Source organism: Calidris pugnax, unplaced genomic scaffold (assembly GCF_001431845.1).
Source record: "Calidris pugnax isolate Ruff unplaced genomic scaffold, ASM143184v1 scaffold187, whole genome shotgun sequence".
Classification (NCBI taxonomy): domain Eukaryota; kingdom Metazoa; phylum Chordata; class Aves; order Charadriiformes; family Scolopacidae; genus Calidris; species Calidris pugnax.
In genome coordinates this window covers 760,651-783,558 of record NW_015090969.1, presented here as the reverse complement: position 1 = coordinate 783,558, position 22,908 = coordinate 760,651, and the positions used below count along the sequence as shown (strand labels likewise).

The 22,908-nt window shown below is 43.4% G+C and overlaps 1 protein-coding gene across 1 annotated transcript in view; it reads right to left on the bottom strand.

Moving 5' to 3' along the window:
- MAP2K5 (mitogen-activated protein kinase kinase 5) overlaps positions 1-22,908 on the bottom strand; it is a 135,464-nt gene that overhangs the window by 1,257 nt on the left and 111,299 nt on the right. Inside the window, exons 20-21 of the mRNA XM_014952762.1 lie at positions 22,348-22,409; positions 19,956-20,001 (exon numbers count right to left, since the gene is read on the bottom strand). Coding sequence (XP_014808248.1) covers positions 19,956-20,001; positions 22,348-22,409 — 108 coding nt within the window. The remainder of the gene's footprint in view (positions 1-19,955; positions 20,002-22,347; positions 22,410-22,908) is intronic.

Below are 22,908 nucleotides of genomic sequence, written 5' to 3'. Positions count from 1 at the left end.
GTTTTTTTTAATTTTTTTTTTTTTTTTTTTAAATACATCGGAACATCCTGTGGTTACAGCGTTACAGTCGCAAAAACGCAATAAACCAGTGATTCAAGGCAGTGAACTTTCTCTTGGATCCGTATCATCCACATACACTGTTTATACAGAAAAGGGGGGGCTGGGGGAACCCAGGCTCTTTACTGAGGCCTTCACCTCACATTCTTTGAAAATACTGATTTTTATTTTCATTTTTTAACATTCTGTTAGCTTATTGTGTTTTGAACCAGCTCCTTTCCAGGTCTGCCTGCCTGGCTGCTCGGCTTCTAAATGATGTTTTGGTGAAATGAGATTCTGACAAAACCACTAGTCTGCTTTTAAAGGTCTGTGATTTGTTAATTATAAGTTAAATTTCTCACCTGTTTTGCATGCATTAACCTAATACTCTCCTTCGGCGAAACAAAGTGTTAAGGGCAGCCCGTGTTCACAGCCTGAACTGCTCCATCTGTGGGGCAGAGACTGTGGGGCACAGGGAAACCCACAGCTCTGTGAACGACACATCCACTTCTATTTGTGTCCTTGGCTTTTCTGGGTGGAAACCTTACACTTTAGCCCCGTGTACAGGAATCGACCGTTCTTCAAATGACCTAGGAAAATGCCAATATCCCTGCAAGCGCTACATTCCGCTCGCTGCTTGGTCGCTGAGCTCTGTGCCTGAAGGTGCAGCAGGACCCGGTGCCAGGCTCCACAGCACTCACAGCATCCATACGGACAGGCAGTTGCTGGTACCTGTCATTTGGAGCCATCAGTCGATACAGAAATGAAAATATCACCTGGGTATAACTGAAGCCGGTCTTCATGAGAAGCTACTGTTGGAATTAAGTAGGATGGAAAGAGAGATAACTATAAAATACTCTCGGTCGTGAATTACAGGGCTCCTTGCAGGCACTGGAAGGCTGTGTCTTGGGCACCTCGGAAAATCAGAGCAGCATCTCAGGATGAAACAGAAATATGGCCTGCAATTTGAGCAGCCAGCTTAGGCAGCTCGTGTCTCAATCTGGCCACATTCCTAGAGATGGGAACACGCCATCTTCAGATGAATCTCAAATGAAGTATAAAAATCCACAGGAAACCGAGTACCGCAATTACAGAAATGACTGAAAGAAAGCAATCGCCAGGAGAAACCATCACGGATGATGAAAACCTCTACTCCAAATCACTCCAAACAAAGCAGCTCGGTTTTTGCAACACTAAACTTCATAGCTCTCATGAACAATGCCTGGAAGGAGTGGGAGCAGATCCGCTGGGGAGCCCTTGGGGAGGGTGACGTACATGTGGGAATGGTGGGATGGCATCAGCCCATGGAGAGGGAGCAGGGGTTTGATGCAGCTCTTGGGCAGCCTGGATGTTGGCTGGGTTAGGACGGCACCGAGCGGAACAACGAAGCAGCACCGGGCTAAATAGAGGACAATAAATCCTCCCAGCATCAGCTCGGTGCAATAAAACACCCTGCGGGGCCAGGGCTGGCAAACACAGGAGCCACAGGAATAAAATATGCCATTATCTATAAGAATTACGGAGGAAGCGTGAGATGGTCTTGCCTTCAACTCTTTGGGATGGCCAGAATCTCAGCTAGAACTTTTTAGGGAGAAGTCTGAGATACGGAGAGCTCTTCAGCTTTTACTGGGACCAGCTCAGTTGCTTTCCCAGTTAACGTGGCAGAGGAGAGACGGAAGGAACACTCTGGTGGAGTGACTTAGTTGACCAAGAGGTCCACCACCTGGAGAACACGACACACAGACTATGCCATGTAGAGCTACAAACTTCTCAAGTGTTTTATTTCACTGTAGAGCTACAAACTTCTCAAGTGTTTTATGTGAAGCACACTGGCTTCAGAAGCCTGGAAAGCTGCCTGGGCGGGAGGTTTTTGCAGCCCAGTCCCCTGGCAGCCACAACCCCAGAGCTCAGCAGAACACCCAAAAGCAAAGCCAGTTCAAAGGACCTGCTTTCCTCCCAGATCTGTCAGTGCTTCCCACCAGGCTCAGGCCACAAGCCCTGAATTTTACCTCCAGGCCTTTGAAATTGTGGGCAGCTGCTGCCTGCCATTGCAACTGACCTTTCTGAGCTTGCTCTTCGTAACTGCTACAGAAATTGATGTTTTCCCCCCAATATTCATTTTTTTTTTAAGTAAACTGCTTCCTTTCAGCCACTCTTAGCTGTAGACAGCAACTTTAAATTTGTCAGAGTGCCCTGAATTTCCCATCCAGGCAGATGTGTGTGTGCTCACACTCTGTCGTCGCTTGGAAAATGGTCCACCAAGGATGAAGAACTTCTCCAGAGGTACCAGAGTCCATTTGAGAGCTTTGAGGACAGCGGCAGCGAGTTCAACCCTACCAAGAGGAGATGGATGATCTTAAAATGATGCACTTAAGTACACAGATGCTTCCAGCACTGAGCATATGGACAATGTCTTTTTCCTTCCAACACCTGGCAACTAAAAATTTTTAGGTATTGAATGTCTAACACCAGGAACAACACTGAGAAAGACAGCCCCCTCTTTTATTTTTATCTCCTACTCCAGATTTCCCATGTATATTTGGGATTCAACGTTTTACTAAATAAATTCAATCTGAAATATTCCTGGTTTTACCTGATTCCTACCTATGAAAACAATTCAGGAGAGGGCACACTCGGGAGCCCAGAGGTCCTGGAGTTTATCCCCAGGCTGCCACATACTTTCCAACGTGGCCTTCACAAAGCTGCTTGATCTCCCTCAGCCTCATGGTTAAAAAGGGAATAAATGATGCTGCTCTCTCACAAGAATCAGTGCAAGCCTGTTATGCCCAGCACTTCAGTATTTTTGGGTGCAAAAGGTGCAAGAGTAACGTAAATGCTTATTATAAACCAAGATAGCCCAGAAGTAGCTGTTTCACCTCTTAAACAAAACAACAGTCAAGGACAATAGTGAGAACTGGGGAAAAACAATCAAGAGCCCCCAGACAAGGAGAAGCAGATGCATTGGGGCAATTAAAACACAGCTATTAAAGGCAGTCCGCTTCTCCCATGAATCTCCTTTACGACGGAGAGAGTCCCCGCAGAGGAAGATGTCTCACACCCAGTATATCCTTGCATTTAAGCTACTCACAACATGCAAAGGGAAATTGCAGGCTATGCAAGGCTGGAAACGTCAGCCAGCCGTGCTGCTCTCCCTATTTGCTTTGTTTTGTGAGGTTGTTCCACTGAAGCCTGGGGTTTTACACACACACTTTTCTCCCTAGGAATAAGTTTAACTTGAAACTACATTTTAGATTTCCTGTGTTCTTAGACTATACTGCTCTAGTGAGGATTTTTCTCAGGCTGAAGGGATGTTTTTACTAGAAGCTGGTTCTCAGAATTTGGTGTTTGGGGGGTTTTTTTGGTTTTTTGTTTGTTTGTTTTTGAACAGGGAATGGGAGAGCAGAGATCTCCACCAAAGCTAAGACCACAGTGTCAGTGGGACCTGTCTTTGCAAACCTTGGTGGAGAGCCCATGGCATGTTCAGGTTGGACACTGAAAGCCATAAGGTGACAAGTAGCCCAAGATGTGCAATGTCCAAGGATGGCCTGTGCTGAAGTCTACACCAAAACCACTTTTCTGCTTCTAATTCCTGACCTCGCTCGACCACACCTTGCTCAGCAGCATCTTTCCTGCTGCAGTCACACCTGCAACTGCAATTACAAGATAAATCAAAGAGCAATACAGAATTGTGGACAATGCATGAGTCCATCAAACACCTCAGAAACCTGTGCTTTAAACCAGAGATATCTTTGGAAGGGAGAGCAGGGAGATTAGACAGGGAGGGAGGGAGGAAGGATCAAGGGAAGAAAAATACCAGGTAAAAATCAAAACTGCTAAAGGAGAAATACAGCTGCACCCTCCAGGTCTAGTGCATGCCCTGGGCTGCAAGATGGTGCTGGGATAAACTGTCACCTCAAGAAAGAATAAAAAAAAACCCAAGTCACAAAAGCTTGGACACTATTAATAAATTCTGGTCACTGAGCATCTCAGCCACAAGTAAACACCGACACCTATGTCCACTGTGAACTGGCAAAGAAGGGTCTGATATTAAACCTTTCTTAGTCAAATCACTGTAATGGAGACCATTCATGCCCTGCCAGCGATGGTTCAGCCAACACCTGAGTCTCAGTAACGTGCCAGAGCTCACCACAACACTGACTGGAGTCATCAGGGAGGGAAGCGTGACCCCAAGGCAAGACATCATAGAATCACAGAATGGTTTGGGTTGGAAGGGACCTTAAACCCCCCCCAGTGCCACCCCCTGCCCTGGGCAGGGTCACCTCCCACCAGCCCAGGTTGCTCCAAGCCCCCTCCAACCTGGCCTTGAACCCCTCCAGGGATGGGGCAGCCACAGCTTCTCGGGGCAACCTGGGCCAGGCTCTCACCACCCTCACACCAAATAATTTCTTCCTAATATCTAATCTATATCTCCCCTCTTTCAGTTTTAAGCTATCACACCTCGTTTCTAAATCTCCCCTCTTTCAGTTTAAAGCTATTACACCTCATTCTATTGCTCCACTCCCTGACCCAGAGTCCTTCCCCATCTCTCCTGTAGGCCCCCTTTAGGGATGCTCATGAGAAGAGCCCAAAGGTATGAGGGGACATCCCTGTGACAGAGCTGATCCCACCCCCACGTGCTTCATGTTGGCTCAGCCTTCCACCCACACTCGTTACAAAGCAGTAACCACCTCCTTGCCAATTCTTAAAATACCCAGACTTCAAAATACCCAACAACCAGCATATCCAGCAGACGATGCATTGAGAAGCCACCACCCAACCCCTGCCTCCCCCCTTCCCACAGCTCGGCAGGACACGGGGAGATTTCTGCAGGCAAGGAGAAGCAGCCACTGGCCAACGAGCAGCAGCTCGGAGCTGAAAAGGTCAGGCAGGACGGGGCCCGGGCCAGCCCCAGAGTGAGTGTCAGCCAGCCTAATTTCGTGTGTCAACTCCGAAAATTAGATAAACAATGACAAACCAGGCTTTTTAAATGAACTTGTCTCATCTCGTTCTCTTGATAAAGGGTACATTTCTCAAGTTGCAGCGTCCCACCAGACGGGTTAACTCTTTCCAAGGGGAGAGCCCGGCAGAGGGGGATGTAAATGATTTAAATATCTGACATGAAATTAAAAGGGCAGCGGCCCCCTGAACACACAGCCCTGGTAATTCGAACTCATTGCTCACAAACCATCAATCATTGAGCCCAGTCAATTAAATTGCCATTATTCAAGGGTAAAAGTCCCGTAATTTTACCTATCCTTAAAATTCAGCAATTTGCTTTTCGTGGCCTTCTCCTCTGGCCCGAGGAGTCTTCCTTTTCAATAATAACCCACCCGGAGCTTATTGCAACAGACTTTACCTCACGTTCCTGGCAGGTCTGCAGACCCACGGGTTTTCTCCAGCACCCATGGGTTTTTCCACCACCAGCAGCTCTGCTTCGGATCCACTCGCCGGCATCGCTGGTAGGAGTGAGGGTGGACCATCCAGGGGAGACAAAGGTCTCCCTGGGACACAGACCTGTGCATCACCCACAGCTTCAAACCTGGGCTACCTGAATCCTTTCAGCTATTTATTTATGCTGCCTTTTATACACAAGCCCAGGGAAAATCAGAGCTTCACAAGAGTCTGTCCCATAAACAGGTTCCTCTGCCGCTGACTATAAAACGCTTGTGTTTGGATAGCACCAAGGAGGTTTAGACCAACGCTGAGGCTCCTAAACACTGCCAGAGGACAGGCAGACAATAAATAACATCCCTTAAGCAACGCTTCTGTGATTTCAAAGGACTTTCCGGGCACAAAACAAGTGAGTGTTTATTGTGAGACTGGCTCAAAGGGTCCATGAAATAGGCAGCTACCGACCTTAGCCAGGATGGTGACAAAGTACATTCCCAACGTGAAATACTGGTCAGTCAACAATTTCCTTGCAAATCTGCAAAAATGGCAGGGCAGAGGACACGAGGGGGGACAGGGAAGACGCGGACACGAACCTTAATCCCAAATGGTGCTCAATGATATTGCTATTTTTTTGACAGTGCATCCAGATCTAACCCACATCATCATCCCCTTGTACTTTGTGAGCAGTGAGGGGTTAATTGGGGAGGGCTGAATGACCTCCTCGGAGCTCTCCTGGAGGATATCCCATGGTTGGTGCTTGGTCACTGCCTTGCCCTGGCAGGAAGTGCCCAGGGGCACCAGAGGCACTCCACCACAGGAGGACATCAGGGTTAAGGGCAGGAAACCTGGGAACACCATCCCGTGTCCCCTTGATCTGAAGGGGTGGCTGTGGCCTGAGCAGCAGATTGCACGGGGTGCCGGGCCGGGGGGGCTGTGCTCACTGCCAGGATCATGTCCAGGTGCCACCACCTCGGCATCGTCATAGAAATGACAATAAAAGACCTCACACTTAGGCAAGGCACGGTAGGAAACAAGCAGCATTGCTGTTGGCTGCAACAGTGCCATCCTTTTAATGTCCTCTTTTACAGGAATCCTCCCAGCCCGTGCAGCTAAAGGACTGTGCTCCATTTATTACAAAGAAGCACGGACAAATTATCCATTTCATTTAAAAATTTGAATGCAGCATAACAAAAACCATAATAAAAAGATCCCAACTGTTGCAGGCACAGACTATCAAGACGATGGCAGTGCCCTTAGACAGCATTTCAAATACAGTTTATTAGCGTGTGATATGAAAAGGGTATTTTTATTGCATGATATAATGCAATGGGACCTTGGGCGCTCTGCAGAAGGACCTCGCACTCAGAAGTGTAATGAACCCATAGTCCAAAAAACATTATACTGTACATTAACCTATCATTAATGGCACATTAGGGCTAGGGGCATTGCACGCTTGCTGGTCAGGGCTCCATCAGGACAGTATGGAGGAAACCACAGTCTTCACAGGCTTAAAACAAATAGAGAAAATAAATATTACTGATGGCTACAGGCTGCTTTAAGGGAAGCTCACTCTCAGCCTAACATGTAATTCTGATGGCATTTTTTTTTAAAGGGGGGAGGGAGAAGACAATGCAGCGGTTTATCAGGCAATATTAGAAATGGGACGTCACTGCTTTGCAGCACTCAATGTCCCCGTGGTGCATCAGCTGCACCAACACGGAGCTTTTCCTGCACAAAACATGGCACCTCTAAGCACTGAGGCATCTTTTAGGAATAAAATGAAAACTGGAATGCTGCTCCCCTTCCCTGCCGTTCCCCAACCCCTGCTGATGTTGGTAAGGCTGCCCTGGCAGGAGGAGTTGAGACCTGGGAAGAGCATCCTCTGAGCCAGCACCATAAGTATCACCCCAGCTAGTTTTCCCATCGCTACCGATGTGTCTATGCTATTTGCAGCTCCTGTAATTAACCAGGGGCACGCACCCAAAGGGAAATTCTTGCCCAGTCACAGGTTTAACATGGGCAACACACGTTGGACCTCCAAAACGACAAATACAAACCTCAGCCCTGGAGCTGCACTATCTTCCCAGGACACCTGGAGACCTGAAGTGCAAAGAGTAAGCAAAACCACGGTGGGCTGACCCTGTGTCCCCCCCTCTAGTGACCTCAGCACATGTAAAACCTCATCACCCTACCCCACCGCCTCCAGTAGTGGAGGATTTTACATCTAGAGCTCCTGCCTCCAAGGACAAGCCAAACTAAACGCTGCTCTAATTATCTGTGCCAGCTATCCACAAGGCCGACTGCTGCTCCCACAGCCAGGAATAGCAGCGAGGAATCCTCAGGCCAATACTCTTACTGCCGACTCCCAAAACATCGTTAATTCACAGGCACAGAAGGTGTCAGAGCCCTCCTCGGGGGCTGCTCCCTGCTCCATCGTTCGCTTCTAAGGCTTGAGTGGGGGCAAAAAATCTGAAGGCTTCAGACCACGGCGTTGATCCACGGAGACACAGAATATACACATGGGGGAAAAGAGCTTGCAAGACAGTATTTAAGTGTGGTCTGGCTGCTGCACCTTGTTTTACTTTTGCAATTTCAGGATGTGTTTTGACCACGGGACATGACCCTTTAAAGGAAAGGGCGAGTGCCTGAAACAGCAGTGACTGGGGGGCTTAGCATATGTGTCAAGAAATCATGTCCCCAGTGTCCCAAAGCGCCAGCAAGGTCACCCCTTGCTTTAATAGACACTCTCCTCCAGAAATGAAGCCTCCTTGCCTCTCCCATGCAGCACCTGCAGTGATGAGACTGTGTATGTCACATCACAGCAAGTTCAGCCACAAAGCTTTTCCTGGGTACCTGCACGGCCGTGTTTGATCTGGGACCAAGCGTTTACTGGCCCAGTTCTCTCTCCCAGTTCCTATCCTCAGAATAGCAGCTATTGAGGGCAAGGACTGCCTCTCGCTGTGCTTGCTGAGGAGCTCAGCATCCCTGAGAGCCTGTTCTCAGCTGGCTGACGGCGAAATCCCCCACAGCAGGGGCCAAAGACACGGGGCTTCAGGGGATCTGCAGGAGCCTGCAAAGCTGTGGGTGGCACCAAGTCTCCAAGAGCCAGAAGTGAAAAGTCCCCAGAAAGTAGTGTTTTCACGGAATTTCCCACCCCCGTGAGGACATCACCTGTAGCTTCTGCCAGCTCAGCGAGCAGAAAGGAGACTGATTTGTCTAGAGAATGGTGGGGGCCACAAAGCCGCATCGATGGGTGGCGTTTTGTGGGTGGAGATGAAGCAGGGACAAAAAACACATCCATGAGCAAAATCATGAGTCTCCGTGAAGTTTCTGCTCCTTCCTCATCCCTTATTTATTCCACAGAGCTCACGGGCTCCCCGCTAAAGGGTTCCACGCGGGAAGCGGTGAGTTTTGTTTGTTGCACGGCCTCCCTGACATACACTGTAATTAAAACGTTGATTACTAAACAGTTTAAATATATGACAGACAATGCAGTTAAAGCCTACAGTTAGGTCAATATGTGATTTAGATTTGCCATTTAAAAACTCTCATTTAAATTTTGCATACATTAATCACTACCATACTTCAGTGTTCTGATATCCACCTGACTACACTATTAAAATAAAACTTGCTGCCCCAGGGAAATCCTACTTATTCTTAATTGTTTCGAGGCTTTGATGGGCTTTTAATCTAAGATTAATTTATGCAATTTTAAATAACTCTTCTTATGATTAATAAGCTTGAAAATTAAAAGGAGTCTAAAGCAATTATAATGAGCATTTGGTCATAACCTCATTAGGAGAAGGAGTGAAGGATACAGCTCTGGAATTCTTACAAGACTACAATTTAAGGTTACTTTCAGAGGAGTCAAACATAGTTCTTGAAATTGCAAAGGCAGATTAGCCTAGGTCAGCGTTAGAACTATGGCTATCCAGATTAGCACACTAATGATTTTATCCCTCTGATGATATTTAAGATAGTGAAAAGATGATACAAGATGTATCTAGCCAAGACAAATGGATAACACTACTAAGTGGTGAAGTCTTTGAGCTATATTTCTCATTTATACCTTTTTTTTTTTTTTGAGAAGGACTCCTTTTGGTGGTGGTTTGGTGGTTTTTTTGGGGTATTATTTATCTATTTTCAGATTAACTTTTACCAATGCACTTTCACTTTTTATATGATAAAGTTAATTGCAAGCGATTTTTGGCTGGTTTAGTAGTTTTGCTGAGGCACCAAAATTCTGCTGCGATTTATGGAATTTGTCCTTAAGTAACGGCTGTCCCCAAGCGCGATGGACGGAGCAAGATGAAGACAGCTTGACTTAAACCTGAAACCCTTAACCTGAGGAGGAACTGTCCACATATCACACCTGAATTTCCATTTTTAAACAGATCCTTCTATTATGATTAAAATCCTTTTTGTAACCATCTTCTGAAGCTCTGGACGTTGGCCATAGCCAAACCATGTGCCGGTGGCCCTAAAAACAGTCTCCAGAGACCCCTTGTGCACCAGGCTGATGTGTCCAGGCTGGCCTGTCATCATCAGGCTCGGGGTCAAGAGGGAATTTTTTTTTCAGGTCAGATTAGCAGGAATCAGTGCAGCTCCTCTGACTTCTGTAGCGTGGACCTGACCTCAAACAACCTGGTCCCCTTCTAGTGCAGGACCCCAGGTATGTTTTTATCCTGTTCTCTTTCTGTGGCATATACTAGTCTTGAATTTACTACAGAGTTTTGGTTTTGGCTGTGGCACAGAGGAGTCTATTTGCCCATCTGCAGATCATTCTTTCCCCAGCAGTTCTGCTTTTGATATTTGCTATTAAGCCGATAACTGTTCTTGGCACGGCTCTTGGTGCTTAGCTAACAAAAACCAGCTCATTCCCAGCAAAGGTATTTTTTTTTCTTTTTTTTTGTGATGACTCTTAAAAAAAACTAAGGCAACCGAAGTACAATTGGAGTGTGCTTTTCTGCAAGTGCCGCTGAGGTTAAGAAGAGCTGTAGAAGAGGAACAGAGAGAGTGGCCCAAGGCTGACAGAGTATGTCAACATTAGCAAGCTGTCGACAGCAGAAGCAGATCCGCAGAGTGAAACGGTTGGTGCAATGTTTGAGGGATGGAAGAGGTTTTCCTTTTGACCAGCTCCGGTCTGGTCTGCGGACACAGCACCCATTAGTAGCTGGAGCTCATTAGGTGTGTGCCTGGAGCACATCTTCTGGTTTGGTTTCATTTGAAATCGATTCAACTCATGAGCCCCCGAGACCTGTCTGTGATGAGAATGAAAGAGTGGTGAGGTCTGAAAGAGCAGGAGATTCACACCTGACCTGAACTCTTAATGTTAATGTAGATGCACCTGCAGAAGTGTCTTCAGCTGATGCCTCACCCCAAGCACACCATTGGTTCCATTGACACCAAGTGGAGCTACTCAGACATTAAAACCTTCAAACGGGGACTAAGTGTTCCCCTGGACTGGGGAAGAAGGGTGGATAAAACAGCTGCTTTCTCCATGTTTTAAGAAACTGGTTTCTACTGAGAGGAAAGAAAAATAAAAATCACTAAGCCGGAGCAAACTGAAACAATCTCCCGAACGTTTTTCACCCAAACCTTGGAGTAGAAGATGCAGAGTGCATACACATGTGCGCGCACGCACTCACACACAAATAACAACAATTAACAAAACCGAAACACCCCAGAAAATGATCTGGCTGGAAGCAAAAAAGAGAGAATGAAACAGCCTGCACATCGCTAGCGCTTTCCTGATGAAGTTTCCGCAAATGAACAAGTTGTTTTTAAAAGTCCTCCGTAGGATCGTATTGCATTACATGCCTGCACACACATCTAGCGCAAAATAACATCCCTGTGTTTGCCAGGTTTAGTAAATAGACTAAATCAAGCAAGTATTAAATGATCAAGCAGGAATAGATGGTCAAATCACCCCGTTTCGGGAGCAGAAAAAGCACAGGTACGACACGACGTCTGAATAACCGTGGAGAAAACACAGAGAAGGCAGCAAAATACATCACCACTAGTTGGCTTGGGGAAAAAAAAAATATAAAAAAATCCTTTGAATCTCTCACAAGGTCACTGAACAAACGACTGAGGCCACAAAAACCATTTCCATTCTCAGACTTGTATTTGAATGCCACCGTTCCCTACCGGGAGCCTTTCCCCGGTGGAAACCCCGGCTCTCTCTCCAGCCGCGCGGGCAGACGCCGGCGGAGCCGTCCCCGATTCCCCCCAGCCGAGCGTTTTACCCTGGCATCTCCCATTAAATCCGAACGGGCAGATGCACATTTATGGGACAATGAACTTTTCCACGGCTGCGGTTCGTCGTGCTTTTTTTTTTTTTTTTTTTTGCCATTAGGGCCTTAATAAACCTTGCCCGTTCCCGAGCTGCGGCAGCGCGAGCAGCCGGCTCCAGAGGAGAGGCTGCAGCTTTAGGGGGGAAAATAAATAAATAAATAAAATAAAATAAAAAAAAAATCATGTTTAATTTAAAAATTAGAAACTGGAGCAGGCTGTGAGCACAGAGGTTGATTGAAACAAAATTTAAATTCCTGTCAAGCCCATTTAAACACAGGGGCCCTTCATAGACAATTAGCTGCTCCCTGTGAATGCTGAATAAACTCGGGCCTGGTCACTGTTAGAAGAGAGCAGACCTACTGTGAGGAGCTGGAAAAAAATTAACTAAAATCAGGCTGTATGAAATATTTAGCCTCCCAGTTTATCACAGGGGTTTGGAAGTGTAAACAAGACAAAAATCGATTCCTCGGTGCCCTCCAATCAATCCCCCAAAATGGTTAGGGCATCTGTTTCTGCTAAATTTTGTTTACTCTGGCAGATTTGCCTTAATTGCAGTTGTTTATCTCCCATTGTCCCCGGGGCCCTAATCTCCCGATTACTAATACTTAACACTCATTTCACATCTAAAGCTACTTCTAATCCTCAACAGGTTTCTGGGGCTCTTAAAATTATTGAAACGGAGGAGACGGGAGATGCAACCTCTTTGTGAAAGGCACATTTTCTTATCTGCTACCAGCTGGGTCCAATCATCACCAGGGATGGCTGCAACAAAGGTGCTAAAAGGCTCTTTCACAGGCACTGCTGCTCCGCTGGGGATTCAGCGGATAAAAAAGAGCTTTGATGGAAAAAAAAAAACCAACAAAAAAAAACCCCACAACAAAAAAAAACCCCACCACAAAACCCTGAACAAGAGGGCTATAACAGTCCAGCCAAATAAAGTTACTGTCATAATCAAATGCTGTCAATCACAATGAAAATCCAATTAAAAATCTTTCAGTGCAGCCCCTCTTAAGTAGAAAAATGTCCCCTATTTATATGCCTTTTTGTCAACCGCACAAATTAGAAAGTAGTATTAATTGATTTTTTACTACTTTAGGCCCTGATCCTCCAGCTGAATTTCTGCAGATGCAAGAATCAACCGGCACAAATCTGATTAAGGGATTTGAGGCATAATGCACACAGGTCACTAAGAAGGCATATCTGTATCGCCTGCTTTATACTCTGCTTATTCATAGGCAATTATTACTCTTATTTAATACTGCAGGAGCGTCTTGAGGTGCTAATCAGGATACAGACCCACAAAGTAGCTGCCAGCAATTTTAATCCATGCAGGGTGTTGGAAGCAATTTAAAATTCCAGTTTTATCATACAAATAAACATCGTACGTAGATTTCAACAGTCGCCTGTTAGAGCAAATTCCTTGATGAATTTGGAACGAACAGGAAGGCCAATATTCTGGGAATTAAAGATACAGCTCTTACTTTGGAACTCTTAACAGACGTTTTTTTGGATTTATTTTAAATAAATATGTAGGGAAGACAGCTGACATAAAAATACCAACAAGACAAATGTCTCATAATTGAAAGATTTGCAATTCTGCTACCAAAATGAGTGAGATGTAAATATTTGTCTCCGTGTCTGGAGAACTACAGAACTACCAGAAGTGCCAAATGCAACATTTGCTCAAATTAAATGGCAAAGCCCAGGAGACTCAAGTAACCAAAAATATTAACTGTATGACTCTAAGCTGTTGCCAATTTGTTTTTGTCCAATTTCCTCAGATTTTCAATACTTCTTTGAGCCATCTCAAGTTATTTCTTTTCACATTTCACTGGAAAGTGCCAGTATATTGTGCAGCTTTAGGGCATGATAGAAAGTCAGATATTAGCGTTTTCTGCACAAAGTCCGTGGTGGGGGGAGCAGTGGGACGGCAGAAGACAGGGAATGAAGAGAACACCTTAAAACTCTGGTGCTTACAAGTTAACCTTGTCACAATCTTAGTCTTCTGTAATTGCTGGATTTAGTGACACTGATATATTTCTCCATTTTGATAGCTGATTTCTCCAGTGACAAAGCAGAGCAAATCCCACTCCTAAGGACAGAGACGGGTTATTTTTTTAAGGAGAGAGGGGACAGACCCATAACCCATCTTTCCACGTTTCAGCTGAACCAGGAACAAGTTGAGCAACGCAGCCACCTGAAATATTACCTTTTTTTTTTCTCCAACTCCTGAGCTACCCTCACCAAGAAAGATGATGAACACAAGAACATCCCAAGCCCTACTGTGAAACCCCAGCATCAATTAAGTCAATATAAATTTTGACACTGCCTCCAATGTACCCAGGATTTGATCCAGAACTCCTTGTGCACTGTATGTCTGAATTGATAGATTGCAGATACAGACTAATATTTATCATATTTAACAACAGCTAAAATACTTGGCTCCGTACTTTTTTCTTTGGGAAATCAGAGCGTCCTCTCCTTCACATCTGGCACGTGTTCCGGTGTCTGTCAGAATTTCTGCTTGTCACGGGGCGAATAACTGGGATCACTGTGACAGAGGAGAGTCTAAATGTTTGCAAACAAAGCTATCCATCACAGGCCCAAGCATGGACAATTTTACGCTGGACAAACCATCGCTGCTCAGAGATCTTGCACTGGCTCGGGGAAAAAAAAAGCAAAACCCAATGCTTTTAAGTAGCCAAAGAGGAAAAAAATATCTTGGCTCACTGGGATCCAGCAATGATGCATAAACAGCTACATAGATGCAGCCTGAAAACATTCATCTGTAAAGCCGCCTTCAAATGATTTACAGGGTGTGTTCACGAAAAGCAAAGTGCAGGCAGCCCTCTGGTCTTTCTCAAAAGTCAACACCATCCAAAAACCCAACCTGTGCAGCAATCTCAGCTCCTCAGTCAGTGATGCCACTGCTAGAGTGCAAAGCCAAATTACCTGCTGGGGGAAATCCCTTTTGTTGACAAACGTAAGTGGCGGTATTTTATTGGCTTTATTCTGAAGGTTTATATGAAAATCCAGGTAGGATTATACTGCTCCTCCACTTGTTTGTTTAAACCATACAAGGATCTTCAGTCAGTGATGCCACTGCTAGAGTGCAAAGCCAAATTACCTGCTGGGGGAAATCCCTTTTGTTGACAAACGTAAGTGGCGGTATTTTATTGGCTTTATTCTGAAGGTTTATATGAAAATCCAGGTAGGATTATACTGATCCTCCACTTGTTTGTTTAAACCATAGAAGTATTTCCTAAAAGCTGTAAAAAAAATGGTTTAACAACAAGCCACTGCAAACAAGTTTAGGTCTACCTGGTATGAAGTGCTACTCTCCAGACCCTCTGGAATACAGATACTGAAAATACTGCTGCTTAAAAGCATTTTTAATCTCCTGTACTGGAGGAACAGCCACCCAGAACCTATTTTTGAAAGTCTGTGATATCTTGACACATATCTTAACACGTTTAAATATACAAACAAATGATCTATCTGAAAAAAATGCCCATTGTAGCCAATGAGACCAGCGTGGCTGGTCTACACACCACTCCTGAAATGGAGAAAGGGATTTCTGAACACACAGGAATGGGAAATTTCAAAATTGCACTAGGCAGTAAAATTAAAAAAAAAATAAAAAAAAATCATGTTTTCTAGCAGGTCAGTAGTTTTGACACAGATGATGTACAATTTATAGTACAATCTTCTAAATTAATAAAACACCAACATAAAATGTGTCAGTAATTTAAATTAAAACAAAAAAAAAGGAGAAAAGCTAGAAGTTGTGTCTAAAATTTGGAGACTCGAACAAAAATTAATAGATCTGCGCAAAAGTAATTCAGTGCAAAAGCTGACTATATCCTTGGCCAAAAGCTTTGCCTCTCCCTGCTCAATATTTTCCCTGAGAAATCCAAGCAGCATCTTAAAAACTGTACTTTTATGCCTCCATGGGAAATACTGCTACACGCTTGACTTTTGGTATTTCAAATATAATTTCTTTAAGTAAATCGCTTTCATTTAAAGAGCCGTATGTAGCATGGTAGAGTTCAATGCTGTACTAACAAAAAAACTCAACAAAAGACTTCAACAATTCTGCTGGCTTTCTGAAAAGTGCATACAATCTGCAAAATAAAAGGCCAAGCTTCCAGCTAAAGAAGAGATTTTAAACAATTACCAAAGGAGGATAGTGATATCATAAAGGCAATTTCTGCGCTAGCTTGTTTTCTGAAACTCTCTTTGCCTCTGAACAGCTAGAACAGATAATAACTATTAGTAAATCAAACTCCTGCAATATCCAGCTGTGTCTCACACATTTACATACAGATAGAATGGGTATATGTTTTTAATATGTATGCGATACGTACTTTTACCACAGCTGAAGTGCATGCTACAAAGGAGGAGGAGAATGGGAATGGAATCAGCATGAGATAATAAAGTGGCCTAGATAAAGTATTAGCCAGCGATTGATCTCAAACAGGGGATGTTGCTTCTCTCTGACCTGATTACTTACTATGCATAGATTCCATTAAATAGAGCTTAGAATGGAAAGCTGCTGAAAAAAATACCGTAAATACAGTCAGATCTACAGCTTCCTGAGCCGAACCAGCCCCTGGATGCCCACCCACAGACGCGGCACAAGCAGAGGCTGAAACCTTACCCCGTATCACCACATGGCAATTGCTAAATACACACCTATGTCTGCATTTCCCCAGGAGCCAGGCTCGTGACGCCAAACTCCACGCTTCAAATGAGAGCAGGAAGTTGACGGGAGGAAAAAAAATAATTAAATTAATCTTCATACAGAAGACGTGTTAGGATCTGCTTTTTCTTTTTGGGAGGGGAGAGAAGAGAGACAGAGGAACACGCTAAGATGTTGTGCAGACTCCTCCGGTGCTGAAAGAGGAGTACGTCCAATTTAACCAACTCTCTGCCTTTCTCTTCTTAAGAGGGAACAAACCAGAGACAAAAGAGCAGACACCATGAGCACAAGGTTCAGAACATCCACCAGTCAATTATAAAGATTGTTCCTTTCCCAGGATGGATAATTTTCCCATTATTTGGTGAAATTACTTTTTTTTTTTTTTCACTTCTGTGGCAAAAGTCTGTTAATCTGAAATACTTTGAAACAATGAAATCATTGGTTATTATCATGACACAGAGAAACTGATGTTATATCTTGTTTTGTGGATGGATACACAGAAGAAAGGCCATAGTGACCAAATGTAAATACAGGAACCTGAATTATAGTGTTATGGAAATTCGGTGTTCGCTTGCACAATAATATCTATGGTACTGGAAAGCCTGACTTTATACAGGAATTTCATACAGCCTTGGCTTTGGCCCTATTTTCTGTCAAAATGTGCACAGTGACTTTTATAAAAAAGGGCTTCCTGACATGACAGACGGGGTAAATCCATCCCTGATGTAACCCCTGACTTCCCCGGAGTTGCCAATCCCACACTCCAGGTATTGTTAGTCGACTCTTAAAATGCATTTAACAATTCACCGATTATCAGGAGAGTAGAAAAAGATTGATGTTCCGCTCCCTTCATTTTGCTTTCAGTCTTTAATTATACTAAATTGGCTACCAAATAGTGGCTTCCAGTACGGTTAATGTCCATCGGGGAGAGAGCCTGCACTCTACTGTTCTCTCTGAAGCTAACGATGATTACGTGTCACACCTTTCATCCTCGCTAGTGCACCTCTTCTAAACAAGAAATAAAACCCAAAACAACACAATGAAAAAGGTGAAACCCTGCTCTCGTTTAAATCAACGATAAACTGACCTTGACGAGTCCAGGATTTCACTGATGGAATCCGCATCCCTCTGCCCACTCTGGTATTTAACAGGGAGATACCCATCAGAATTACAACAGGGGTTTCAGAAAGGGATGACGTGGAGTTAGAAAGGATATTTGGGTGTGCAATTCCAGAATTCCGAGGATATTTAACAGCTTTTGCTTTGGTCTTGCTTTCCAAAAAAAAAGTATGGTAGTTTATATACACATGTCTATGCATGTACAGATAATGCTGTGTGGCTATAGACTTACTATGTGTGTGGGCATATATCTGCTAATGTATATATGCATAATGAGTTTTATAAATAAAGTGCTCCTGGATGAGACCAGGTAAGTGCAAGAATGCAAAGAAAAGCACGGGGTGCTCTGAGCCCATCGGGCTGGAGGAGGGAATTTGGGGCAGGTTGGGAGGGTCAGCCACGTTGCAGGTGAGGACGGGGTCACTTCCCTATTTCTGCAGCTGCCTGCCTCATGCTTTAGTACTTGTTGTAAGTTCATTTATAATTGAATAGGAAGTAACATAAGGAGGAGGAAAAATGCATTAAACAAAAGATTTTGCTTAAAAAGTAAGGCGGCTTTTTTTTTTTTTTTTTTTTAAAATTTATTTCCTCAGCTGCTTTAATTTAGAAAAAAGCATTAAACAAAAAATTTTGGTTAAAAAATAAGGGGGGTTTTTTTTTTTTTTTTTTTTTAGAATTTATTTCCTGAGCTGCTATAATTTTAAAATTATTTTACAAAAAGACCTCCTAAAAAGGGGACTAGCACACTCCAGGGCATGTAGTTGTAAAGATAAATCTGTGCACTTCCCTGGTACTGCAGGCACTCACCCTTTGGCCTCATTTTTATGACTCTACACCCTGGAGTGGTGTTATTGCTTACAAACATACATATATACTTATGGGGGTATGTGCGATCTGCAGATGTTTTATTTATAAGTGGCAGGCCTATTGCATCACTGAAACATGCATTTACAAACAGATATAGGTTTTATGAAACCCTATTCCGTTGTTTTAATAGCTAAGCTATCCAGCCATAGCATAATAGTGCACAAGGTAAATGTGTCTACATCTCTAGAACCTGTTCCAAGTTTTCTCAGATGTGACTAACTGCAAGAATTTTCCAACCATCAAAAGTTAATAAAAAAGACAAAATAAGGCAGTGTGAGCCTTTCGTAGGAGACACACACCACCACAAAGTGGAGGGGCTCTGATAAACTTTAAGGCCTCATTTTACCAAGGTATTTAAGCAGGTGCCTAACTTCAGATGTAGATCTATTGAAGTTAATATCCTTAAAATTAGATTCACAATAAAATACTTTACTAACCAGGATCTAAATTGAGACTAGTCTGGATCGTGAGATATCTGCCCCAGGGCATCTTCAGAGATTAGCCTTTAACTAGAGAATAGCTGCAATAGAAACACTTGTTTTTTCTACTTGCAGTTCACAGTATGTAAACAAAAAATGAAATGACGCCAATGTGTCTGTAGCTTGCTAAAATCTGCTAATGTTATTCCTAGATATTTAATGCACGGAAAATAAATTATCATGATTTTACATAAACCTCCAAGTTTCAGGAAATATAGCGCACGAATAAAAGTAATGAAACATTTAAAAAAAATCAAAGATACATGATGACAGTCAGAGGGGGCTACAACTCTTATCTATTATATAAGTTACTGTAAATATTTGTAAAAATTGTTTGATATGGTATTTTTCTACTGCCTAAAACCAGTCAAAACTGCACTCTGCACTAAATGCAGAGCCACAAGGGACCAGCCTGAGAGCAGGTACCCTGTTATTGCCTTACTGAAAAAATGACAATTGCAAGGAAAAGAAGTGGTCTCTGAACTCAGATTCCACCACTGAGAGCCCTTCTAGGGACAGACCAAAGCCACACATTACCTCAATCTTCTGCAGCCAATCTAATTTCATTTTACATGAATATAAGTGAAAACAGTAGCTCCTGCATTTCATTAAAAATACACAATTTTGACCACATCCTCCGTTTTCAATCTTCAGATTTTGAAAGGTTAAGACTGGCAAATGACGACAAAGAGTGACCTACATTAAGCTGTAATCCCTGGACATACAAACTGGAAAAAAAAATATGTATTAAGCATCAAAATGGTTTTGATTGAAACTCGATACTGGCTGTGAAAGTTCTGTATTAACTCCCCAAATCCCAAGTGAAGCTTTGGCCACGATGAAGGTAACAGCAAAATACCCATTAACTTCAGGGGAATCGCAATTAAACCTTTGGTTTGTGCGCTCTCTGTAAATATGTAATTGCTGCACAAGCCAGAAAGAGCTTAGATTTGAATTTGTACATACTGAAAAATGCATTAAAAAAAATGGATACACTTCTATATACATGAATTAAAAGTACTCACAGACAAATACATACTGAGGGGCTCTGAAGTTCCACTTACCATTAAATCTTCAGGTGCTGGTCTTTCCTTTGGTTGCTTTTTCATGCTACGTGTCATAAAACAAAATGGTCATATATAAATAACTGCTCATTTATTCTACTTGCTTAAATATTGAAGATATCCTCTTTTAACACAGAGTGAAGAACTTCTATGTATTTCTTAACTTTATCATGTGCTGATGGAAGACGGGGCTCTTAACAGTGGCCAAAATGTTAATGGATTTCTTCCCTCCCACCCCTCCCCTTATGGGATGTAGTGGTCTACACTGTGTGCCACCATGAAAGTGTGTAAATATGAAACCATCAAAAAACAGCCAGCTCAGTGAGTTAATTTTCATTTTGCCAGGCATTATTCCATAGCTCCATATTCCATAGCTCCACACCAAGTATTTCAAAAACAGGTGGGAAATTTAACTCCAACGCTAAGCAGCTTCAGGAGAACGCACAATACCCTGGGGTTTCCACCTTAATTTTTTCACATTTATTTCCATTACACTGCAGGGTGATAGTTCATTACACAGCATTAACCTGTTTATAAGATCATGTTTCTCATCCAAATAGTCCTAGTTTTCCCTGCAACAGGTGCAATTAGCGACTGAGGGCTGTGCGGAGCTGCATGAGGGAACACAATAACGTGGCACAGAGGTGACCATCAGGAGCTGCCTACTGACTAATTGGATTACATCCAAACCGCCCCTCTTTACGGCGTAATTGGCATAAAGTCATAAAGTCTGATACGCCGTTCACTTGACATCTCTAATACTCGGTAGGAATCGATCACTTAAATACTATCCGGTTTCTTCTTATTTGCCTTTTTTTTTTTTTCTTTAAACAGCAACGCCTCCCACGGAAAAGCACGGCCAATATAACACTAGATCTAAAATACCAGACGATCTGTGCTGTAAATTGGAGGTGTTAACCATAAGATTTACCTGCCCTACAACGACAAGCCCCCCAAAAATAACCCTGGCACTGGGGAGCCACGCGGGCTGCCCCACGAGCTCAAATCTGACAGTCCAAAGGAGCTGCGTCCCCAGGGACACCCAGGCTATTAGCCACCATCAGTTATGCTTCAGTTTGACATCTGTGGAAATTTTAACACGGGTTATCCCTCCCCTCTGCCTCAATGAGAATTACTTTTTTTTTTTAAAATCCAGTCTGTCATCAATTTTTTTTTTTTTTTTCAGGGATAAAAAGCCATCGGCCTCCGCGCACGGCGGTTCCTGCGCCGCAGAACCCTCCAAATGGCACGGCTCTCTGTAAACTGAAACTATTGAAAACGGAGGCCTATGTTACACAAACTTTAATTATTTAGTTACTTTAATTAACCGATAATCAGACTGCTTTTTGTGTCTGTATTGTTACATACTCTGTCAGTCCCGAGAGGTACTTTCTCCTATGTTAGGTATTCAAAATTCAATTTTATTCGATGACTGTTGCCGCAGCGGCCCCGGCACCCAGCAGAGACCCTGATGGTGCTGCAGAGCCCGATCCACAGACCCGTGTGGGGCTGGGGGGGTCCAGCCCCTTCTTTTGGCCGAGGAGGTGTCCCTGATGCAGGAATCCCTCTCGGCACACGGGGAGATGGTGGCTCCATCTGATTTAGCACAGCTGAGCAGCCAGCCCTGGGAGCACACATTCCCTTCTCTCTCAAACACATCATTTCTGTACAAATTTCAAGCTGGTTTCTTCTGCCACACATAAATGACTGCCCTTTTCTTTTTTTTTGGGGGGGGCGGGGGGCAGTACAAGACAGTTAAAAAAGGATTCTACCTTTGTTTTGTTTCTTTAGGACAGCTTACCCTCAAGATTTTTATTCTCTAGTCACTCAAGAACTGTCTTCTTTATTCTACAAATTCCTCCTCTCCCCAATTCTCCTTTAATTTAAAAGGTTTCCAACGAACTATTCAGTTTTAAGGAAAGAAAATATACCCAGTGGTGTGGCTCAAAATATGACTCTCAGTAAAAATTACTTACTGAAAAGCCAATGAATTAATCAAGGCTGCTTGTCCTCCTAAATGTTGAGGCAATTTTATAAGTAATATTTTAAAAAGCCCTGAATAATGCTATTATACACACAAGTCTTTGTGATCTCTTTACTCCCCCGGATGAATTCTTATGGGTCTCAGAGCACGAGACTGCACCCACATTCAGGGCAGGTTTATTAAAACCAGGAAAAAACCCTTGTAAGTACTTTTACGACCCTTTGTGTAAATAACGTTTACATAATTTAAACAGTTTGCTTAGCTTTGCTGCCCCATCTGCCCAAGGCCCCCAAGTCCCTCTTCTCTCAGAAAGGATGCAAGGAAAGCCATAAGGTCTCGCCGAGCTGCCGAGTTAATGGCATGTATCATTTACATTGAGGGCATGGCATGTTTGCAAACTGAGCTTACCATTGAGTGATGAAGTGTACAAATGGCTCAGAGAACTCCCCGGCTGGAAGGACGGGCGATTCCTGGGATTGGATTGAAAACAAGAAGCATAGTCAGAAGGAGAGAAGATAATTTTTTTTCTTTTTTTTTCTTTTTTTTTTTTTTTTTTAAGAGGGAGAGTAATGTAACAGCAACAACAACAACAAGAAGGAAAAAAAAAAAAAAATGGAAGGCACAAAGCCCCCTTTTCACACAGAGAATTTGAGGGAGAAAGGTACAAATTCTACTGAGAATGTGTTATAAAACACTGAATTTCAACTAATGAGTATTACACAATGGGTAAAAACATGTGGAAAGACACTGAGGGGAGGTGAAAAAAGGACAATGATAGCCACAGGGTAAAAAGGAAGGTAGGGAAAGTGTAAATGAGAAATTAATGATTATTTAAGTAACACACAAATGGTCTTGTAATTAACAAAGAGCTGTGAAATTATTCTTGTGTTGACCTTTGTTTCTTTCACTGCATTTGCTATTTATTTACACTCATGTTTATTTACACTTATTCATTTTAGAGGCTGTCCT